Genomic DNA, 21213 nt, shown 5'->3' with positions numbered 1-21213 from the left:
AGCCTGTGCTCAGCTTAACCAGGGTCTTTTAAGATTAAGGGCCATTGATCCTTTTGGCCTAAACTCCTTCATCAGGGCTGCCATCTCTTCCCTCAGTCTAGCAGATCTTCTCTGGCTAGTCTTTAGTTCCACTATGTCCCTTCTAAGGTGTGATTGCCAAAACTGCACATAGGACTCCTGGTGAGGAAACACCACAGATCTACATAAGGTAAGATAACCATCGGTTTGTCTTCAGTAACTCTCAATGATGTGCAATGTTATGGTTGGATTTTTATCATTATCAGAGTCCTAAGCTGCTGTTCTCTATACCCATAATAATTAACAAGTGTCTTTTCTGAGTTACAGTTCTAAATTATTTAGAACTATTTTAGATTCCTTTTAAACATTTCATTGCCCGGACTTCCCTGGTGGTGCAGTGGTTAAGAATCTGCCTGCCAATGCAGGGGACATGGGTTCGAGCCCTGGTCCAGGAAGATTCCACATGCCATGGAGCAACAAAGCCCATGCGCCACGACTACTGAGCTTATGCTCTAGAGCCTGTGAGCCACAACTATTGAGCCCGCATGCCACAACTACTGAAGCCCATGCACCTAGAGCCCGTGCTCCATAACAAGAGAAGCCACCGCAATAAGAAGCTCACGCACCGCAACGAAGAGCAGCCCCCGCTCACCACAACTAGAGAAAGCCTGCGTCCAGCAACGAAGACCAAACGCAGCCAAAAATAAATAAATAAAAACTAAAACAAACAAACAAAAACCATTTCATTGCCTATTTTAAAACCAGTCTACAACTTTCCTGTTGTTCAGGAACACAAATTTTTAAGAACTTCTTGTTATCTAGATCTAGCATTTGTGGCTCTTCTCTCTCTGAAAGATTTTTCATAAGTTATTTCTCCAGTTCTATATAAAGATGCTAAGTAATTCCAGTCCTAGCATTGATCTCAAAGACCTCATCAACCATTTACACTTCTTTATCTATGAAATCACCCTAAATCCCTACACTTTGTTTCCTCTTTCCAGATCCCCTCTCCTTCTTCTGATTCTATAGTTATTTAGCAGATCACTCATTAATTCAAGAAATAGTTACTGGCATCTACTCAGTGGGAGGCACAATAATAGGTGTTAGGAATACAATGACGAAAACATAGGGTCCCTGCCTTAAAGAATTTCAGGCTATGCTACATTCACTGGTGCATTTATTTACTTGCCTATTTTACTCCTTAGAAACACTAGTCAGGCACAATTCCTTTTTTCATAAATCATTTGTTTTTCCCCAAAAAGAACATTTTTTATGTTCTTGACTGTAGAATTCAATGAATTACCCATGCAAGGATGAAACTGAGTCACTTGTACATTCTCAAATCTTTTTAGGTCTGCACTGCCCAATTCAGCAGCCATTAGTCCCATACGGCTAATTTTAAATTAGTTACAATGAAATGGATTAAAAATTCAGTTCCTCAGTTTCACTAGCTACATTTCAAGTGCTTAATAGCCACATGTGGCTACTGGCTACCATATTGGGCAGCACAGATTTAGACCATTTCCATCATCACAGAAAGTTTTATTAGACAGTACTCTTTGGACAGTCCTTATGCAAGGGGTCACACAGTGGCCACATACAAAAACAGGTTACACATTTTGGCAAACAATCACTGTCTTCCTCAATACTCATGTGATGCCACCTAGCACTAGAGTAAGTTACATTCTTTTCGTCATTGAGGTCTAAACTAAAATACTGACCTCTATGGAATAGGGTTTTAATTGTAACATAAGACAAAAGAATCACTCCTTTTTATGCCTTCTCAGTAACAGAATATATGACTGGGAATGTATAATGAAAGTACCTAAGTAATAGCAATAATGCAATAAATAATCAATTCAACATGGGAAACATCTTAAAGAATCTTACCCTCCTTCACTTTCCGCTTCCTCTGAACTATTACTTGTTGCTGAACTTTGAACTGTGACAAGCCTTCTTTTTCTAGCTCTGTGTTGAGGACTTATCTTGTGAACAGTTATCTTCCCTCCAAGTTCGCCTTGGATATATTCCTCCAGCTTTGGAATGGCTTCTTTAAGAACTCTGATTTCCTCTTTGAGTTCTTCCATATTTGTCAGTAATTCATTTAACTTCTCCAATATCTGAAGTTGCCTTCCTTGAAAGATCGCTGTTGTTCCTTGGCCATTAGGCATTTCATCTTGCAAAGGCATCAAATCAAGTGAATTACCCAGAGAAAGAAATTTAGGTAAATCCATTGCTGTCCTTGGTTTACGAACCTTGTGGTACCACAGAAGCAGCAAGCTGATTCCAGTAGTTCCCACCATGATGCCAAGTATCATTTCTTTGTTTGTGGAACGAGGCATTTCCTGGTTTTTGTTTCTAAAATTAAAAGTATAAATGTAAATGAACATTGTTTCTGTCTTTCCCAAGACAAAAATATTAGGGCTTTTTCAATCAACAAAAACCAAGTCTACCTCATCACAAAAAAATTTAATAACACTTGATAAATCACAAACTAAAATAAACTATGAGTAATTGCCTCTATAATGTATGTGGCTGAATAGAAATACTACCTGTATGGATATTACTGACAACCAGTGTAAAGTATCAACTGTAATTCAGAATTTGTATTCTACTTCTGATCTGAAATTTACTCTTTACTATATATTTTTAAAGGGTATGATAGAGGTAAAAGCATCATTATAAATTTCTGAAAAAACTATTTAAGAATTCAAATTATGCTTAACTGTGTCTGAACCTTTTATTTGTATAAAATTAACTAGTGTGCTAATGTCTGGGTTTTATCTAATCTTTAAGGAAAGTCCAAGAAAAAGCTCTTCCTTGGCATCTAGTTAACATTTTGTACTCCAATTTAGAGTGATAAACATTTTAAAATGGGCTTTGAGATATAAAATATACGAAGAGTTGTGGCAAGTTTGTAACCACCTCATCTCTTTTATTCAACATGGAAAGCAGAGATGCTAATGTATGTGCAGGCTTTACCTCCTTTCTTCTGACCTGGAATTCTTCTGCTTCTTACATTTCTATTTCTGTCTGAGGTCTTAATGTTTTTATTTTCTTTCAAATGTTCACTTATTTTTAAAGTAACAAAAAAGTAATTTCTTTGACTCCTTTCTCCTTCTGAACTTTCACCATTTTGCATCAAAGACTCAAGCTTTGGGCTACACGGGCCTAAGCTTCCATATAAACTTATAAACTTCCATATAAACATAAACTTATTGCATATAAACTTAGCTACTTTGACAAAATGCACCATAATCTTTCTTTACTTCATCCACTCTTCACTAGTTTTATTGCTTATCACTGTTCTTAAAGAAGGCCACTAAAGGAAAACAATAATATAAATCCCCCTTTCCGAGACTTTAAAATGGCAATGAGTATATAAATACAAGGATAAACTTTTGTAATGAGAGTAAAATATAATAAGGCTTTTATACAGACTTTGAAGTTTCCAAAATTGTTTTCCCATCAATTTCCCCTATTTTATAAACAGGTAAACACCTGTATTAAATTTTGTTTGCAACTTGGGAGAAATGATACAAATAATGGTAAACTGTCTGTTACAAAATTAAATTTGCAAATATTTCAGTTTGTTTTTCCTGACACTTTCTCAAGGAGCAAATTATTATAGCACTGCCACCCTTAATCCCTGATAAAAGGGAAACAAAGAGGAAAGTACTATGATCTCCCCAGGTTTCCAGTTGGAGGCAATTTCTGGACTATGGCACAGGGAAGGGAAAACCAAACAGAGCCTGGTAATCTCACTGAGTTGAAAAGAGATCAGAGTTCAGAGAAACTGAAGCACCCAGAATTTGTGCCCACTTAGTACTGAAGATGAGGGAGTTATGCAGAGAAAGAATTCCAGAAATACGCATAGGGCTATTCTTGAGTCTTTTTTTTTTTAATTTTTAAAAATTTTTATTTATTTATTTCGGCTGCGCCAGGTCTTAGTTGCAGCACGTGGGATCTTGGTTGTGGCATGCAGGATCTTTAGTTGTGGCATGTAGGATCATTAGTTGTGGCATGTGGTGTCCTTTTAGTTGCAGCCTATGGAATCTTTAGTTGTGACATGCAAACTCTTAGTTGTGGCATGCATGTGGGATCTAGTTCCCTGACCAGGGATTGAACCTGGGCCCCCTGCATTGGGAATTCGGAGTCTTAGCCACTGGACCACCAGGGAAGTCCCTCTCCTTGCACCTTTAATTGAATACCAATCTGCACATGCATAGAGTGAAACCCCACTGAGCCAGGCAAAAAACAATTTCAAGGGAAAGAACAATTACCAGGAAGCTGTACGCTGAACTATTCCTAAAGATTACACAGAACTGGTAAGTGTTCAAGTGTTTACCATCCAGAGTGTAGAGTGTGTATGAGTTACTTGAGACTTTCAGTAGAGGCTTCAGAAGGGTAATGGCTTGCTAATGCAGCTAAATTAACACTAGAGTTAAGGCTATTTAGACCTGCTCTAAAATAGATTAAAAATGAGCCTTCAGGGCTTCCCTGGTGGCGCAGTGGTTGAGAGTCCGCCTGCCGATGCAGGGGACACAGGTCCGGGAAGATCCCACATGCCGAGGAGTGGTTGGGCTCGTGAGCCATTGCCGCGGAGCCTGCGCATCCGGAGCCTGTGCTCCTCAACGGGAGAGGCCACAACAGTGAGAGGCCTGTGTACCGCAAAAAAAAAAGAGCCTTCAAAGGATCAAACTGATTCACAAGTAATTTAACTGCCTTCAGTAGAAAGTCCAACACTCTTTACAGGAACAGAAAAAATCCAGAACTCAACAACATAAAATCACAATGTTGACCATCTAATCAAAAATTACTAGACATGTAAAAATGCAGGAAAATGACAGAGGTGATATAATTAGCAGATAAGGGTTTTAAAACAACTATTACAGATATTACGTTCATTATTTAATATAAATATTTAAAATATGCTAAAGGAAAACATAAATATGACGAGGAAAGTTATAGAAGGCATTAAGCAGAACCATATAGAACCTCTAAAGATAAAAAATAAAATAACTGAAATAAAATTTTACTAAATGAGATTAACAGCAGAGAAACACTACAGGAAAAAAAATATATCAGCAAACCCAAAGACATAACAATAGAAACCATCTGCTATAGACTAAATATTTGTGTCCCCCCAAATTCATATGTTGAAATCCTAATCCCCAAGGTGATAGTATTGGATGGAGTCCCTTTAGGAGGCAGAGCCCTCATAAATAGGATTAGGGCCCTTATAAAGAGACCCCAGAGAGATCCCTTATTTCTTCCACGACATAAAGTTACAGCAAGAAGGTACCAGCTTTGAACCAGGAAGCAGGCCCCCACAAAACAGTGAATCTGCCAGTGCCTTGATCTTGGATTTCTTAGCCTCCAGAATGATGAGAAATAAATTTCTGTTTTATATAAGCCACCCAGTCTACAGAATTTGTTATAGCAGTCCAAATGGACTAAGACAGCATCCAAAATGAAGCACACAGATTTTAAAAAAAGACTAAAAAACAAACAAACAGAAAACCAAGTAGAGCCTATAGCGTAATATCAAGCAGTCTAAAACATATAATTAAAGGGAAGAAAAGGAGGGGTAACAAAAAAATTTGAAGGAAAAATGGCCAAAAAAATTCCAAGTTGGACAAAATCTATAAACCCAGAGATCCAAGAAGGTCAACATAATCCAAGAAGAATAAATTAAGAAAACCAAACCATGGCAAAACATTATTAAAATGCCGAAAACCAGTGATAAAGAAATGTGAAAAGCAGCCAGTGATGGGAAAAAAAGACATATTATGTACAGAGAAAAAAAGATAAGATTACAGCAGACACTGTCTCCAAGGCATCACCTCAGAAACTATTCAAGCAAGAAAACAACAGAGTGACCTCTTTAAAGTGCCGAAAGAAACTGTCAACTTGCATTTCTACACACCCAGTAAAATACTTTTCAAAAATGAGGGTAAAATAATGAATTTTTTAAACAAAGAAAAGTTGAGAGAATCCATTACCAGCAGCCCTTCACTACAAGAAATGCTAACAGAGGTTCTTCAGGCAGAAGGAAAATAATAACACATAGAAACTTGGATCTATACAAAGGATGAAGAGCACCAGTAGTGGCAAACATGTGGCAAAATATAAGTCATTTTTCTCATTTTAAGATTTATTCATAAAATATTTGCTTATTACAGCAAAAATGACAATAACATATCATGAGGTTTTTATCATATGTAGAAGTAAGAAAGTAGGACAACAATAGCCCAAAGGCTGGGAAGGGATAGAGAACATACTTTTGTAAGGGTCCTAAGTTTATAAAGTAGTGTTATAATAAAGAGCCACAGTTGTCACAGCAAAGGAAACCATAAAAAAGACGAAAAGGCAACCTCCAGAATGGGAGAAAATATTTGCAAATGAAGCCACTGACAGAGGATTAAGCTCCAAAATATACAAACAGCTCATACAGTTCAATATTAAAAAAACAAACAACCCAATCCAAAAATGGGCAGAAGACCTAAGCAGACATTTCTCCAAAGAAGACATACAGATGGCCAACAGGCACATGAAAAGCTGCTCAACATCAGGGATCATTAGAGCAATGCAAATCGAAACCACAATGAGGTATCACCTCACACCGGTCAGAATGGTCATCATCAAAAAATCTACGAACAATAAATGCTGGAGAGGGTATGGAGAAAAGGGAACCCTCCTACACTGTTGGTGGGAATATAAATTGATACAGCCACTATGGAGTACAGTACGGAGGTTCCTTAAATAGCTAAAAATAGAACTACCATATTGAAATATGACTTCAGAACTGAGAAAATCAACTGGGAAAAAAACTAAAATCAATGGAGCAGGTATTTGTTTTAAATAATCACAATTAGAGAATAATAGCTCAAGCTATGTTTGAGTTTTATATCAGTATAAAATGAATGTGCTTCTAAGCCAATAATTTGCAAAATGCCACTCATTAAAAATCAGAACACCTGCTTGCCTGCAGTATAATTTCAAAGGTTATATTACATCATTTACATAACTTTAATACATTTAATTATCACATTAGTAGTAGACACTTGCACTTTAGTATAAAAACACAGTAATTTAAAAATATATTGACTAGGGAATTCCCTAGTGGTCCAGTAGTTAGGACTCAGTGCTTTCACTGTTGGAGCCCTGGTCAATCCCTGGTCAGGGAAGTAAGATCCCATGGCATAAAGAAAGAAAGAAAGAAGGAGAGAGAGAGGGAGGGAGAGAGAGAAGGAAGGAAGGAAGGAAGAAAGATTGATTCTTGGTTTAAAATATATATATATAGAGAGAGAGAGAGACTAGATAATCAGATACTAAGTATTATTCCTGTCACATTTCAATTTGTAAGGTGCTAATAATAATGTAAAATAATAGACATTTTATTATAAATTATTGGCATCTAAAATTAATGGGTAATACATAATTAAAGGTTGTTTGCAGAGATGAGAATTAAGAATTTTGCTGAAATAGTAAATCATCAAAATGTTGACTCTACTGAAATTTCTGCATTAAAATTCCTTTGTAGAACCAGTCATAAAACATTAACTTCAGAAAACATTTAATTTTCATGTTCTAGTTTTAATTAAAATTAATGTTTAGAAATGGAAATTATGCTTTACCAAGTTACTTACAATGCTTTCAGCAATATTTAGCATATATATTCACTTAATTCATCAGCAGATTCGTAGGAGGAAATACATAAAATATAGAACTCCGATAAACTCGGAAGATGGATGAAAATTTTTGCAAGGGTAAAGGCACAATATGGGCTATAAACGACCCTGAGTTTTAAGTTTCCCAAGGGAATTGCTCTGAGCCCTTGAATTAGCGATTAGATTCTCCACAGCGATCTGGATAACTTGATACTTTCTAAGTGAATTCTAATACTCACATTTCTTTCGGTTTTCATTTTTTTTTCCTATTTTATAATTTCTTTTTCATTTAGGGCTCCCTGATGTTTGGCTTATTTGCAAATGTTTGTCCCACTGAAAATCTAGCCTTCATTTTGTGTAAAATAGGTGGAGAATCTGTTCAAAACAAAAACGTTTGCTGAAGTTTCAAAGGTAAGAAAGACCCAGGGAGCCCAGGTGAGAAGCGAGCAAGTGTCTCCGGCAGAAACTCATCGGCGTTTGCAGGCACCCGCCAGGCCGAGGCAGTACGCTGCCCGCTCCTCACGCACCCCACGCCAGGCGCCCGCGCGTAAATACTGGTGACCTCCGGGGTTGAAACTTCCCAGGCACCGGCTGGGCGAGAGTTGCGCCAGGGTAAACTGCTGCAAGCCCTCTCTACCGCCCTGAGGAGGCTGCCCCCCAGCCTTGCGGACGCCTAGAGGACGCCCGCACGACCCGGAAGTGCGGTGGCCACCGCCGGAAGTGCCGCCTCGATCCTCGGCCGCATCCCACCCCGGACAGCCGAGATGCCCACTGCCCACCTGCGCAGCGCGAGTTCTCGCCGCGCCGGCCTCTCTGCTGTCGGACACCGGGGACCTGCCGACGGGGTGGCTGGGAGCGAAGCGGCGGGCGGACAGTAGTCCCGGAGCCAGCGGGTCCAGAGGTCCGGCGCCGCGGCCGCCTCGTCCTGACCCAAATAGCCGAGGCGCCGGGGGAGGAGCCCGCGCCGCTCGCCCTGCGGTTCCCGCCTCTTCTCGCCGGGTGGTCAACTCACCGGGGCGGGCTCCCCGAGCACCTTTTACAAACGGAGACAAGTGCGCTCCGCCGGGCGCCTCGGCCCGCACCGGACTTTGCTGCCCGGGTGCCGACTCCCTCAGAGCTCGTCTCCCCGCCTCGACCACCGCGCCCTGGCTCAGGGCCAGCGCGCCCGGCCCGGCGGGAGGCTCGGCGCGCGCTTCCTGCCTCCAGCGCGCTTTCTCCCATCACTGCCGCTCCCGAAACCCACCCTCCCTTCGGTTCTTTCCCGCCCCAAACCCACCCCCCTGCCCTAGTTTCACCCTTCTTCTGTGCCCCTTTCTATACACAACCTTGAACCCTCCGTACGACAGAGTCAAACGTGTACGTCTTGCATCACTTACTAATCAAGTTATCCTAAGTTCACTTTAACTCACTTTCTCTTTTAGTGAGCTAAATCCCCAGCCTCTCCGTCCTCCCCTCAACCCCACCACCATTCAGAGTTGCCTTTAGGCGAAAACCACTATCTTCTCAGATGCCCGACATTCGAGATTTTACCCAGCTTCGCTTTCTGTGGTTTGTATAATGAAAATAAAATTCTGCCAAATGAACTCTTAAAAACTGCACGTTCACTCCCTTCTGTATTGTCCTCACTTTGAGCTTTAAATTTAGGCTTGCAGTAAACAGTCTTGAGTACTAAATTGCCTACCAATGTGCTGAATGGAATTAAAAACGGATGCATTCCTATTTATCAAAAAACAAAACAAGCAAAAGAACTCCTCTAAAGAATCAGAAGGCTAATTTCACAATCCATACAAAACTATTCACTAATGGAGATTCTACAGGATCTTGAAGACCATAAAACGTTTTGTGAGCTTTAAGCAAGCTGCATTGAAGAATAAGTAAGTCTAGCCACATCATTTTATTAAAACTAAGTTATATTTTGGAAGGCAGCAGACTAATACTTAGCCTCTAAGATTTGAAACTATAAAACACTCCTAAGAACCACTTTCATTCACACTTTGCTATGGTTTACAAAGATATTATAATGCTAATGTTTGCTTTATTTAAAAAATACAACATAATATAAACCTGTCTAGCAGGGTGATCTCTTTTAATGAGATTTCTTTCCAAAAGAAACTTTACTGTCTCTTCAATAACACTTAAAAGAAGCTTGAAGCACCTTGAGATTTAAGCTTGTCCAGAAGGAGTCCACTGAGTTGTTCACGGCTGCATCCTCAGCACACAGCACAGAAGAGGTCTGCAATAAAAATGTGGAGTGTGGGCTGAGAACAGGGCTTTACCAACCCTCTGCTCCAAAAGAAAGATGCCAGCTGGTACAGACGTGTTCTTCAAGTTCAGGGAGTGGGGTAAAATAGCTGGACTCTTTCAGTATGCCTATGTAACTAACACCTGTTCCGCTTGATTCTGTTTCTTGATCAGTAAAAATTATCTGTGAGGTAGAAACTCACAGAGCGGTGGCCATTGATCTTTGGTAAAGTTAAAACTAAAAAGTAAAGAGACGAGCTATATTCGCCAGGCGCTGTTGTAGGGATGACATAAAAAAGAAGGAATTATTCTACCTATCTCTACTAGGAATGTGGTCTCAAAGGAATGTCTGAAGGGGAAAAAAAAATCACTAGGAATCTCAGAGATGCTGTTTTTCATGGACTGAATGTTTGTGTTCCTCCAAAATTCATTATATTTAAGCCTTAATCCCCAACGTAATGGTATTTAGAGGTGAGACCTTTGGGAAATAATTAGGTTATGAGGCTGGAGCCCTCTCGAATGGGACGAATGCCCTTATAAGAAGAGACCAGAGCTCTTTCTTTTTCTACCATGTGAGGATACAATGAGAAGCCATCTGTCTGCAACCCAGAAGAGGACCCTCACCAGAATCCAACCCTTCTGGCACTATGATCTCTGATTTCCTGCCTCCAGAACCATGAGAAATAAATGTTTGCTATTTAAGCCAGCCATTCTATGGTAATTTTTTATAGCAGCCCTAACGAAGACACTTGTATTCATCACAACTAGCACAGCATTACAGTCAGCTGACACCTCTGGTGTACAGGCACTTCACAATTTGTCCCCACCTACTTTTCCAGCTTTTCTCTACCATTTTCACCAGACATCAATCCTTCACTTCACCTATAGGCAAACTACCTTATTTTCTTTCCATAAATCACACGTTTCCCCAGTCTCTGTGTTTAGACTGCTCTCTGTGTCTGGAATACCCTACTCTTTGCCACGTGTCAAAAAACAATTCATCCAGTTTTATCTGCATCCCTTGAGCAGCTACTCTACACATTCTCCTTCTCTCCCAAAGAAGTCCTCCAGGCCCCACCAAAACTCTGCAGAAGGATAAGGAGTTTCCATGAGTAGAAACCCCCTCCCTGCTGGTTTTCTGCACCCCGCTCTCATGTACACTATTATTACCGCTTGGTCAGTGACTGTTGTGCCCTTGAGCTGAACATCTTGAAGGCAAGGATGTATTTATCTTTGTACCCCCAGTGCCTGGCACAGTGCACATACTCTATATAATAAATAGTTGAAAAAAATTCTTTGAAAGTATATGTACACTCAAGAGGAAAGCATTAAGAAATCTGCCGTCCTTTATATGGTAGGAACATGAGAAGTGTACGTCAAGTGTATGTTGGAGAGGGGGGTTTGTTTTATTTTTATTTCTTGGCTTTTATCTAAGTGGTTTATATCCAGGAAGAAATTGAATGACAAAGCTGGTGGAGGAAGGAGCCATCCAAGCATAATTGAGGCTCCAAATTGCCCAAGTTAGGTCTGTAAATTGGAGGGAGAACCAACAGCCACAGCAAAAAGACTGATTAACTCTTATACTCAGTTCCTGCTTCATTCTTTATATGAATTATCTTATTCCATCTTCCTAACAGTCTACTGAGGTAAATTACATTACAGGTGAGAGTTTGCTGCCTATGATGGAACATTGGAAGGGGACTCTTCATAGCACCTTTTGTAAGTACATCATAGCACTTCTCAAGGGATAGTGTTCTGTCTGCATCTCCTACTTCAGTTACTTGGGGTTCAGCCTTCTCTGCTCCCTCTATGGGAACTGAACCTCCAGACAGAGCACTTACCCCTTGGAGGGCTTCCTTGTAGGGGTCTGCCATTATCTCTAAACCACAGGGTATAAAATTATGATGGTGGGTCTATCACGTTCACTGTAGGCTAGGAATAGAGTTTGGGGAAAAATAATCCTGTGTCTAATATTAACAGTTTGGGGCTTATTTTAATTTTAGGGGATCCTTAGAACACAAGAAGCTTATTCCCAAAATTTCTGAAAAGATACCTATGACTAAATTGGACCTTCCAAGGGAAAAATGCCTTCTTTGAGAAAGGTATGAGGATAAGTTTACTAACTCTTTCCACAAGACTAAGCAATTAGTGTAATAAATTATTAATCACATAAATACAATAAAATAATTGACCCAATATTCCTGTACTGAACGAATCTTAAATGGTATTTTAAAAAGACATGTATAAAAGAGGTTAGAAACAATATTTATGTAATATAATTTAGCAATTCAATGTTGAATCAATTTGTTAAAAATATAACTACCTCACTAAAGTATAGAATTCTTATAAGAAAATTTTGTTTTGTTAGAAAAATTAAGTTTTTATTCAATGTCATGTTCAGAAAGGCATATACATTGCCTGATTGATACTAACTTTGGTCAATGATTATCAGCAGTTTTTCCATGACACATAAAGATAGGAATGAAGATTCTTCAGATATTCCAGGAGATTTTGTAAGTCACATTATTACACTGAGTTTCTGAAGTCAACCTGTTAACAGCTTTGGATATTCTCTAAAATGGAACTCAACAAAGTCATAGCAAAAAGTCACTTTACCCCTCCCTTCTGCATTCTTTCTTCATCTTGAGAGAAAATGTTCAGGGATATCTTTGACAGTATGTATGTCAGCTTTATAAGTCAAGGTCAGTTTCATTGTTTGTGGCAGATTGAAAAAAAAGTCAAGTGTTGGTCAGTTAGACAAAATATTGTTACAATATATGCATGTATAAATTAGTTAAAATAACTGAATAGTTTTAATTATATATATAAATTAGAAAAAAAGATTTCATTTAGGACTTGGATGGCAAGTCAATTTTGTGTAAGGTTCTCCTGGGAAAAAAAATGGGGTTAGCAGTTTTCCAGACCCACTGTTCTCAGACTATCCAAAGAAAAGTTATTTTCCCCTAGGAACAATATCTTTCTAGAAATTGTTCAGGCAGCCTCTTGGTATGCAAATCAGTCTATAAAGATGGTCACTCTTCTGATGCAATAAAGACACATTAATTAATCAACCGTTGTTAAAACTTTTTCTATTTCATAAAAGTTGTATTCCTATCTTTATAATTAAGACATATATTTGGACTCTCATTGAGAGAAGTGAATCTAGAAAGAGATGAAATTCACCACTATGATGATTTTAGAAGAAAGCTTGTCTCATAAAGCAAGTGACCAAGCCATTTGTATTGTAATAGAAAATAATTGTGGTTTGTTCAGAACTGAGAACATATCTTATCATAAAGTCATGCTATATAAATCGTGGTTTGTTTCCTAAGTAACCCCATAAAATCCTTCATAATCCATAGGATACCATGCTCTATGGTTTTCACTTGAATTCTAACTCAGAACTGCTGATGTCAGGAAATCATCTATCTGTGCTATGACCTTGGCTGCTTCCACTTAAAAAAAAAAAAAAAAGTAACCTTGACCTTGCCAGCTGCAGCAGCTGATAACTGTCCAATGAGAAGAGAGACCCATCCTCCAGCTGCAACTTCTGCTTACCAGCTAATGCAAAAAACTCCTACCACCAGCCACAGCCTCTGCCAGGTTTCAAGCAATAAAGGAACTACCCATTCAGCCATGGGGCTCTTTGACTTCTTCACATGAAGCAAAACAACCCTTCCAACCCTCCTTAAAATAAAAAAAGACAATTCTGACAGTAATGACATTTACTTTCTCTCTTGGTAACAGAAACCTCCCATTTCTCAAACAGAAGGGTACTGAGAGGAACTTTTCTTCTGGACATAATGACATTGTACAGGAAACACAATTCAGGAGGTGTCTGTATTTCATAAATGAAAGACTGTTAACAAACTAATATGAATAATTTAGTTATTTACATATGGACATTTTACAGAGTGAAAATAGCTTCAAAATTTTTCATAAAGCATTTAATTTTGAGAATCCAACTTTAGACATAAAGGCACTTCCAGTATTTTCCTCTGCTAAATATTTGCTATTATGGAGACATGACCATAATTAGGTATCATGATTTTTCTCCTCTTTTTAAGAAGTAGAATCTGTAAAGATCTTTCATCAAAATAATTTATTGCTACTGTGGTTTAAGTTATGGCTTAAAAGGCATCAAACACCTAAGTAAAAAATGAAAATTTTAGTTGATTCAAGTACTTTAAAACATTTTGGTACTACCCGTTGTCTTTTCTAAAACCCTGCCTCTCCACTCGTGTTACTATCGTATCTCACATCCATCACTATCAAAAACTATAAGAGAAAATTTTCCACTCACAGCCTTCACTTCCTGGCTTCTTACCAACTTATCGGCTCGCTGCAGAAACCACTAAAACTGCACTGACACTGCTCTCGCCAAGAAGGACAAGGTCTCCTGATTTCCACAGATAGTGGCTTTTCATCTCTTTAGAGAGTTTCTCAACTTCAGTACTATTGATTTTTTTGGACTGGAGAATTATTTGATGTAGGGAGAGTTCTCTGTTGTGGGATGTTTTAGCAGCATCCTTGGCCTCGACCCCCAAGTAAGTTAGTATATAGTAAGCACATTTTCCTAGAGAATTAAACACAGCTGAGCAATGCCCCAGCATTGAAAGAAGGTGCTATAAATTCTTAATTTATAAGTTTTGGATAACTTTTCTTAAAAGCATGGGCCATGTCTTATTCATTTTTCTACCCTCAGTACTTGATGTTCAGTAATATAGATCTTGTATGAATAAATAGATTGATGGATAAGTGAAAATATCTAGGCATCTGAATTTTTCACTTTTCAACCAGAAGCTTTGGCAAGTTTGCACATATGTGACCAGCCTATGTGATTGCTTAAAAAAATTATTTTAATTGTCTAATTCCAAGTAAGGTAGCTTAAAGAGAGAAAGTCCCATTGGCCATGGAACATGGAATTGTAGAGAAGCTGAAAAAGGAGAAATGAAATTTCTGAAATTAAAAAGAAACTTTTGACTTCACCTCAGATACCTAAATCTTGCCTAAAGCCAGCTCTGTTTATCAAATGGCTTTTCTCATCAGAATTGTACTATCCAGGTTTTGGAATTCTTTCAAAATATATGTACACTTTAAAATGTTTTAGTGTCACTGGTTTCTGCTTTGCAAGGCCCACTAAATCTTCTAGATAGCATTTATAATTAAAAAGACATTAGTAGGTATTAATTCTATATTCATTTTAGCAAGGAATAAACAGAGGCTCTTATAAATTAAAATCACATATCTAGAAATGGTACATTAAAAATCTGATTCCATGTTCTGTGATTCCAGACTATACACTTAATTAAAGCTATGGTGCTTTAATAAAAACCAAGCTGGGTAATGAAAAAAAAAGACAAACTGAAAGATTGGGATATTTATGTGCATGTAAAGCAACTGGGTTGCTTGCTGATTAAAGTAGATTCTCTGACCACCAAACCTTCAGATTCTTAGTTCTGAGATGGGGTCCAGGAATTTGCATTTCAAAATATCATCCTGAGTTGATGTTGCATGAACCACCCTTTGAGAAACATTGCATGTAGCCAAATTTCTAAAGTAACAATGACATCAAACAGCCTTATTCTAAAGGCACAACTGCTGAATCTGGTTTTTATTCACTTTTGATCTTTTATGCAAAAAGGGGTTCAAAGATCATGTGGAAAAGAACCAAATGAAATTCTGGTTTTGGAAACTGAGTACTTCATTGGGGGTTTTCCTTGCTATTACTCCTGAGAGAGAGAGAGAGAGAGAGAGAGAGAGAGAGAGAGAGAGAGAGAGAAAAGAAAATAGCTCCCTTTCTTTCAACACTAGAGGAAATGGGCCCGCTTTTATAGTGTCTTCTGACAGGTGCACCCCTGGCCCTGGGGCCTGTTTGGCAGCTCTCAGCTCACGTGTCCTAGCAAGCCTTCAAGAGATGAGATGAGGCAATGTTCACATGAGCAGCACCTGCTCTTTCGTTCTTGGCCAACAGGTTTAGTGCTGTCATCCAGGTTAATCATTTGTATCACAGTCGTCCTCTGCTCGCCAAATTCCTTTGCTCCCACCACCTAATTCTCAGGATATGGATAACCAGTGAACACAATCAAAGATTTCATGCAAGAGGTATGAGAATGCTTTCTGCCTCCTTTTATCAGACACATAACACTTTGCAATCATGGGGCACTTGGGAGCACTCAAAGTGCTTCCACGTGTTTGTGTTATTGTCACCCCAACCTCTGAGATGGACAGAGCATGGATTTTCATTTTTACCTCGCAGATGAGGAAACAGGCTCTCAGCGACTAAGTCACACAGTAAATAGAAACTCAGAGCTCTGGACTTCCCTAGTGGAGCAGTGGTTAGGAATCTGCCTGCCAATGCAGGGGACACGGGTTCGAGCCCTGGTCTGGGAAGATCCCACATGCCACGGAGCAACTAAGCCCGTGCGCCACAACTACTGAGCCTGCGCTCTAGAGCCCGTGAGCCACAACTACTGAGCCCACGTGCCACAACTACTGCAGGCCATGCGCCTAGAGCCCGTGCTCCACAAGAGAAGCCACTGCAATGAGAAGCCCACGCACCGTAAGGAAGAGTAGCCCCCACTCGCCACAACTAGAGAAAGCCTGCGCGCAGCAACAAGCACCCAACACAGAAAATAAATAAATTAATTAATTAATTAAATTTTTTTTTAAAAAAGCTCAGTGCTCCTCGCTTATGATGGAGGGCTCTTTCTTGCCTGTCCTGCTGAAGCCTAGTTGCTAGTGTGCATTTCTGCTGTGTGTTGGCTGGGCAGTGAGAGCTAGTGTAGGCTCAGACAATGAGTGTGCAGAAGGGGTAAGGCAGTGTTAGTTTATGTTTAATACACAAAATAATAATAAGTTCACTGAAGTTTCCCCTGTGCATTACTTATTTTACTTATAGGGAAAGAAAACTTTAAAATATTAAAGAATAAAAATGCTACCCCTTAAGCTGGGACGAAGTGTGAGAGTGGCATGGACATATATACACTACCAAATGTAAAATAGATAGCTAGTGGGAAGCAGCCGCATAGCACAGGGTGATCAGCTCGGTGCTTTGTGACCACCTAGAGGAGTGGGATGGGGAGGGTGGGAGGGAGACCCAAGAGGGAGGGGATATGGGGATATATGTATATGTATAGCTGATTCACTTTGTTATACAGCAGAAACTAACACACCATTGTTAAGTAATTATACTCCAATAAAGATGTTAAAAAAGAAATGCTACCCTTTATTACTGACTAGCAAAATACTGGATGCTGTTTCATAGTTTTCTTTTATGAAATGTCTTCCAAGTCTTGACCTTAAAGATGACAAATCATGTTCATTATCTTCATCTAGCACTGATTTCCAGTTTCCTTAAGATTATTTCCAGTCCAGTGCTTTTGTGGCAATCACAACTTGTTAGATCTTTGTTATAAGGTTCTGTAGTGTGTTTGTAAATTCATAGACTTAAAATTAGAAGGGATTTAGGGAGGTCACGTAGGTGACATCTAAAGGAGTATTTCTAGGGTTCTACATATAAAGTCAGAGGCCTTGTTGGGGGTGGGTATGCTTGTGACCATTATTAGCACAGCTTGGGGGAAAATCTGTTGCACTTTACCCAGATAGAGCAAGCGCTTACACTTTCAAATGAAAGCTTGGGATAACTGACAAGGATGATGTAAGTTTGCAGGTTCAAAACACTGGAGCAATTGGAAATTTACTTTTCAAAACATTGCCTCAATTTCTAACAACGGTTCTCACAAAAAGGAGGGCCTTTTGAAGTATATCTCAGGAATAAAAGAGTGATAAAGTTCGGCAGCTTTTGAACTTTTGTGATAACCAGAAAAGATAGGCAGGCTCACATTCACCACATGAATCGCTGAGAAACCATTCTCATGATTCCAACTCAAAGGGAATGTGCCTCTCAGTACTTTTTGATTATCCTGAACACTACGGTTTTATTAGACTGGGTTTCCTCAATCATCAATTAGATCATTGAAGAAAATCACACAGGGGATAAATTCATTAAGAGTTGTTGTAGGAAAAGCAAAATGTAAAGAATGAAAATCTAGGTGGAGATGGGATCACCAAACAATAGTACAGAGGCCACATACTCTGTCCACACGCATTATATGTTTACAATATCTAAATATCCATGATAGTAAGTCTTTTATTTGATCTGTCATGGTACTATGCAAAAGCCACGTAAAAGCACTGCAAACATAGAAACCCGTATCAGGAGCGGAACTAGAATTGGAAGCAAGGCACGAAGAGGATGGTACTGAGAGGATAGAGCCTTCTCTTGTTGGACATAAACATCTCACGGAACATCTAACTCAGAATAAGACGCTGCAACACAAAATGCCAAACACACGTCTCTCTTGCTAAATGAGTAACTGCTAATTCTTTACTAGTTACAGTTTTATCTTACCTCTAGTTTGCCCTCCTTGTATGTGAGATTTATTAAGATACCCTTCCTAGAATTGCTCCCTCTTTCTGACAATGCACACTCTAGAGCATTCCTTATACCCTCCCGAAAATTACCCAACCCAAACCCAAATCCTATATGTTCATTCTAATAACCTCTTTCAAGACACCTCACCATCAACCCCAGGTGTGCTCCTGGTGGTCTTTTGGCTGGAGAGCATTGACAGTTAAATTATTAAATTCTTTAAATATCAATAGGTAGGTAAAATTTTTTCATACTGGAATTCTTGGGTCAAAGGGATAAATGTTTAAAATTGTGATCAGTATTGCCTAATTGTCCTCCAAATAATATTCAGTTTTAAATGCTTACCAGCAGTTTTTCTATCAGTTGTTAGCCTTTTCTTATGGTTGTGCAAGATTTTCTTTGTTACAATAACGCTGGTTACAATAAACCAGACACTCTTCTAAGTGTTTTCCATGTTATAAATAAATTCTTGTTAATCCTCATACCAAACCTGTAATGTAAGTTCTGTTATCCCCATTTTACAGATGAGAAAACTGCCGTGATTAGAGGTTATGCAGTTTGTACAAGGTCACATGGCTGGGAAGTGCTCGAGCTGATATCTGAAACAAGCAGTGTGAGTCCAAAGCCCCTGCTTATAGCCACGATGTCATGGTACTTTATTGCAGTAATGGTAAATGAGCAGCACCCACATGAAGAAAAAGTTAAAGCCCTAGTGAGAGACATAAAAATAGGCTGGAGTAAATGAAAAGCCATTCTATATTCCTGGATATAAAGATTTACTATTTTACGGATGTTATGTTTCCTCACTTTAATCCACAAAATTTCAACTCAAAACAGGCCATTCTGGAGTATTTTACAAAATTATTTTAATGTTCAACTGGAAGAACAAAATGTATGAACAATCAAAAAAAAAAAAAAAACTCTGAACAACAATAATGAAATTAGACCATCTCTACCAATTATTAACATTTACTATAAAATGGATACAACAGCACAGAACCAGTGCAGGAATAACGTAATTAGCCCTGACCATGGGCTTTTCACCTCAATAAGCCCTAGTGATTCTCAACCCAGTGACAATTTTGACCCCCAGGCGAAATTTGGCCATTTCTGGAGACACTTTGGTTGTTATGACTGGGGAGAAGCTATTAACATCTAGGAGGCACCGGACGGAAAGCTGCCAAATTTCTTTCAATGTTCAGGACGGCTCTCCGTAACAAAGAATTATCATTTCCGAGTGTCACAGTGCTGAGGTTGGGGAATTCTGCCCGAGGTGAATTTTAGGGGTAGGAGGCTGTGGCATAACCCCTGAAATCACATCATTTAGGCACCTATTTAAATTTGTCTTTACATCTAGAGTCACTTACTACTGGATCCTGTTCGTGGAAACCATTTCCTGATTTCTTTCTGAAGACTTTATATAAACATATTCCACAGATGCCTTTGGGGGTCTTGAAAGGAAAAAGGCATGTTCATGTGACTTAAAAGATTTTGCTCCAAGTCTATGAACTGAGGCTGTCTGTTTATAACCTACGCTACATCCAAGGGTCCACCGTGCACCTACTATGTACCTGGCAAGGTTCTGGAGTCTGGCAAGACACACGGGGTGACTCAGGGCAATGACATTCTCGTGGGGAGACACGACAGACAAACCAGCAACTCTAAAATATGCTGGCAGAGCTAATGGCTATGGTAAGCTGAAATAGGGCAATGTGACAGAGGGGCAGGCTTAGACTGGATGGTCAGAGAAAACCTTATGAGGAGGAAGGCTCCAAGCTGAGACCCAAGTGAAGGACAATATAAACAGAGGGAACAGCTGGGCAAAGGCGTTTAGCTGGGGATGAGCTTGGCATATTAGATGAACAAGTAGAAGGCTGGTGTAGCTGCACCACAGTGATGGAGAGACAGTGGTACAGGATGGGACTGGAGGTATAGGCAGGGACCACATGCTAGAGACCATATAAGAAGTTTGGCTTTCATTCTAAGTATAATGGGAAGAAGGAGAGTGCAAGGATCTGGTTTTCATTTTTAAAGAATTGGCCTGGATACTCTGAGCATGGAGTAGAGGACAAATGTAGAAGCAGAGAGTCCAGCTGGGAGGGGTTTCAGTTCATCCAGTGGAGAGGCGATGGTGGTGTGGACAGGGGAAGTAACAGGTGACATGGAGAGGAAGTGTGCTGGGATTTGGGCGTGGCTGGGAAGACTCATACCAGGTCTGGCAGAGTCCTAAAATTCAGATAATGATGTGTTTTCCCAACCTGTGGGACTTACTGCTTCTAAGTTCAGTGGGTAGAGTACTTGTTCTTCCACCTTTTTTTTTTTCTTCCACCTTTGAATTCTGCATATGTAGGAAATTTCACTGGTGAAAGTCACATGCTCAGCTGTAAATCTCTAGATAAAGGATGGTGATACTAGAAGGGAGGGGGTGAATAAGGGTGGTAGCAAAGAATGTATTTGATATTTTGTGGGGGTTTTTGGCCACATGCTATAAATGTAATAAGCTCTGAGAATTTTTGCCTGAAGGAGAAAAGTGGAAAATACATATCACTCAGGAATGCTTTTAACCACAGGTAACAACAATAAAATAATCCAACTAACAGTAGCTTTAAAAAAAAAAAAAAAGTAAGTGGTTGCTGGCATTGATTCACCAGTCAATGATGCCATCAAAGGCCACACTCTATCTTCTGCGCGATCATCCACAACATTGGCTCTTGGTCCTAATGCTTGACTTGCCCAAGGTGGGAAGAAAGGAGAGAGAGACAAGGTGCCAGTTATCAGGAAAGAAAAGCTGTCTCAGAAATCCTCATGAAACTTATGCTTGTAACTCATTGAGGCTGGAAATGGAAC

At 39.4% G+C, this 21213-nt stretch overlaps 1 protein-coding gene across 3 annotated transcripts in view; it reads right to left on the bottom strand.

The window, feature by feature from the left end:
* Window positions 1-8592, bottom strand: part of RMDN2 (regulator of microtubule dynamics 2) — a 67914-nt gene extending 59322 nt beyond the window's left edge. Inside the window, exons 1-2 of one of the 3 annotated variants that reach the window (XM_082672274.1) lie at window positions 8471-8592; window positions 1909-2376 (exon numbers count right to left, since the gene is read on the bottom strand). In XM_082672274.1, coding sequence (XP_082528400.1) covers window positions 1909-2360 — 452 coding nt within the window. In that variant the 5' untranslated portion in view covers window positions 2361-2376; window positions 8471-8592. Of the gene's footprint in view, window positions 1-1908; window positions 2377-7670; window positions 7695-7930; window positions 8155-8470 lie in introns of those variants that run through there. The other 2 variants (XM_082672272.1, XM_082672273.1) reach the window with 2 other exon arrangements.
* Between the last annotated feature and the right edge of the window lie 12621 nt (window positions 8593-21213).

The sequence above is a fragment of the Grampus griseus genome, assembly GCF_964374135.1.
Source record: "Grampus griseus genome assembly, chromosome: 15".
Lineage (NCBI taxonomy): Eukaryota > Metazoa > Chordata > Mammalia > Artiodactyla > Delphinidae > Grampus > Grampus griseus.
The sequence above is the reverse complement of the archived record's forward strand: the minus strand, read 5'-3'. Positions and strand labels throughout refer to the sequence as shown.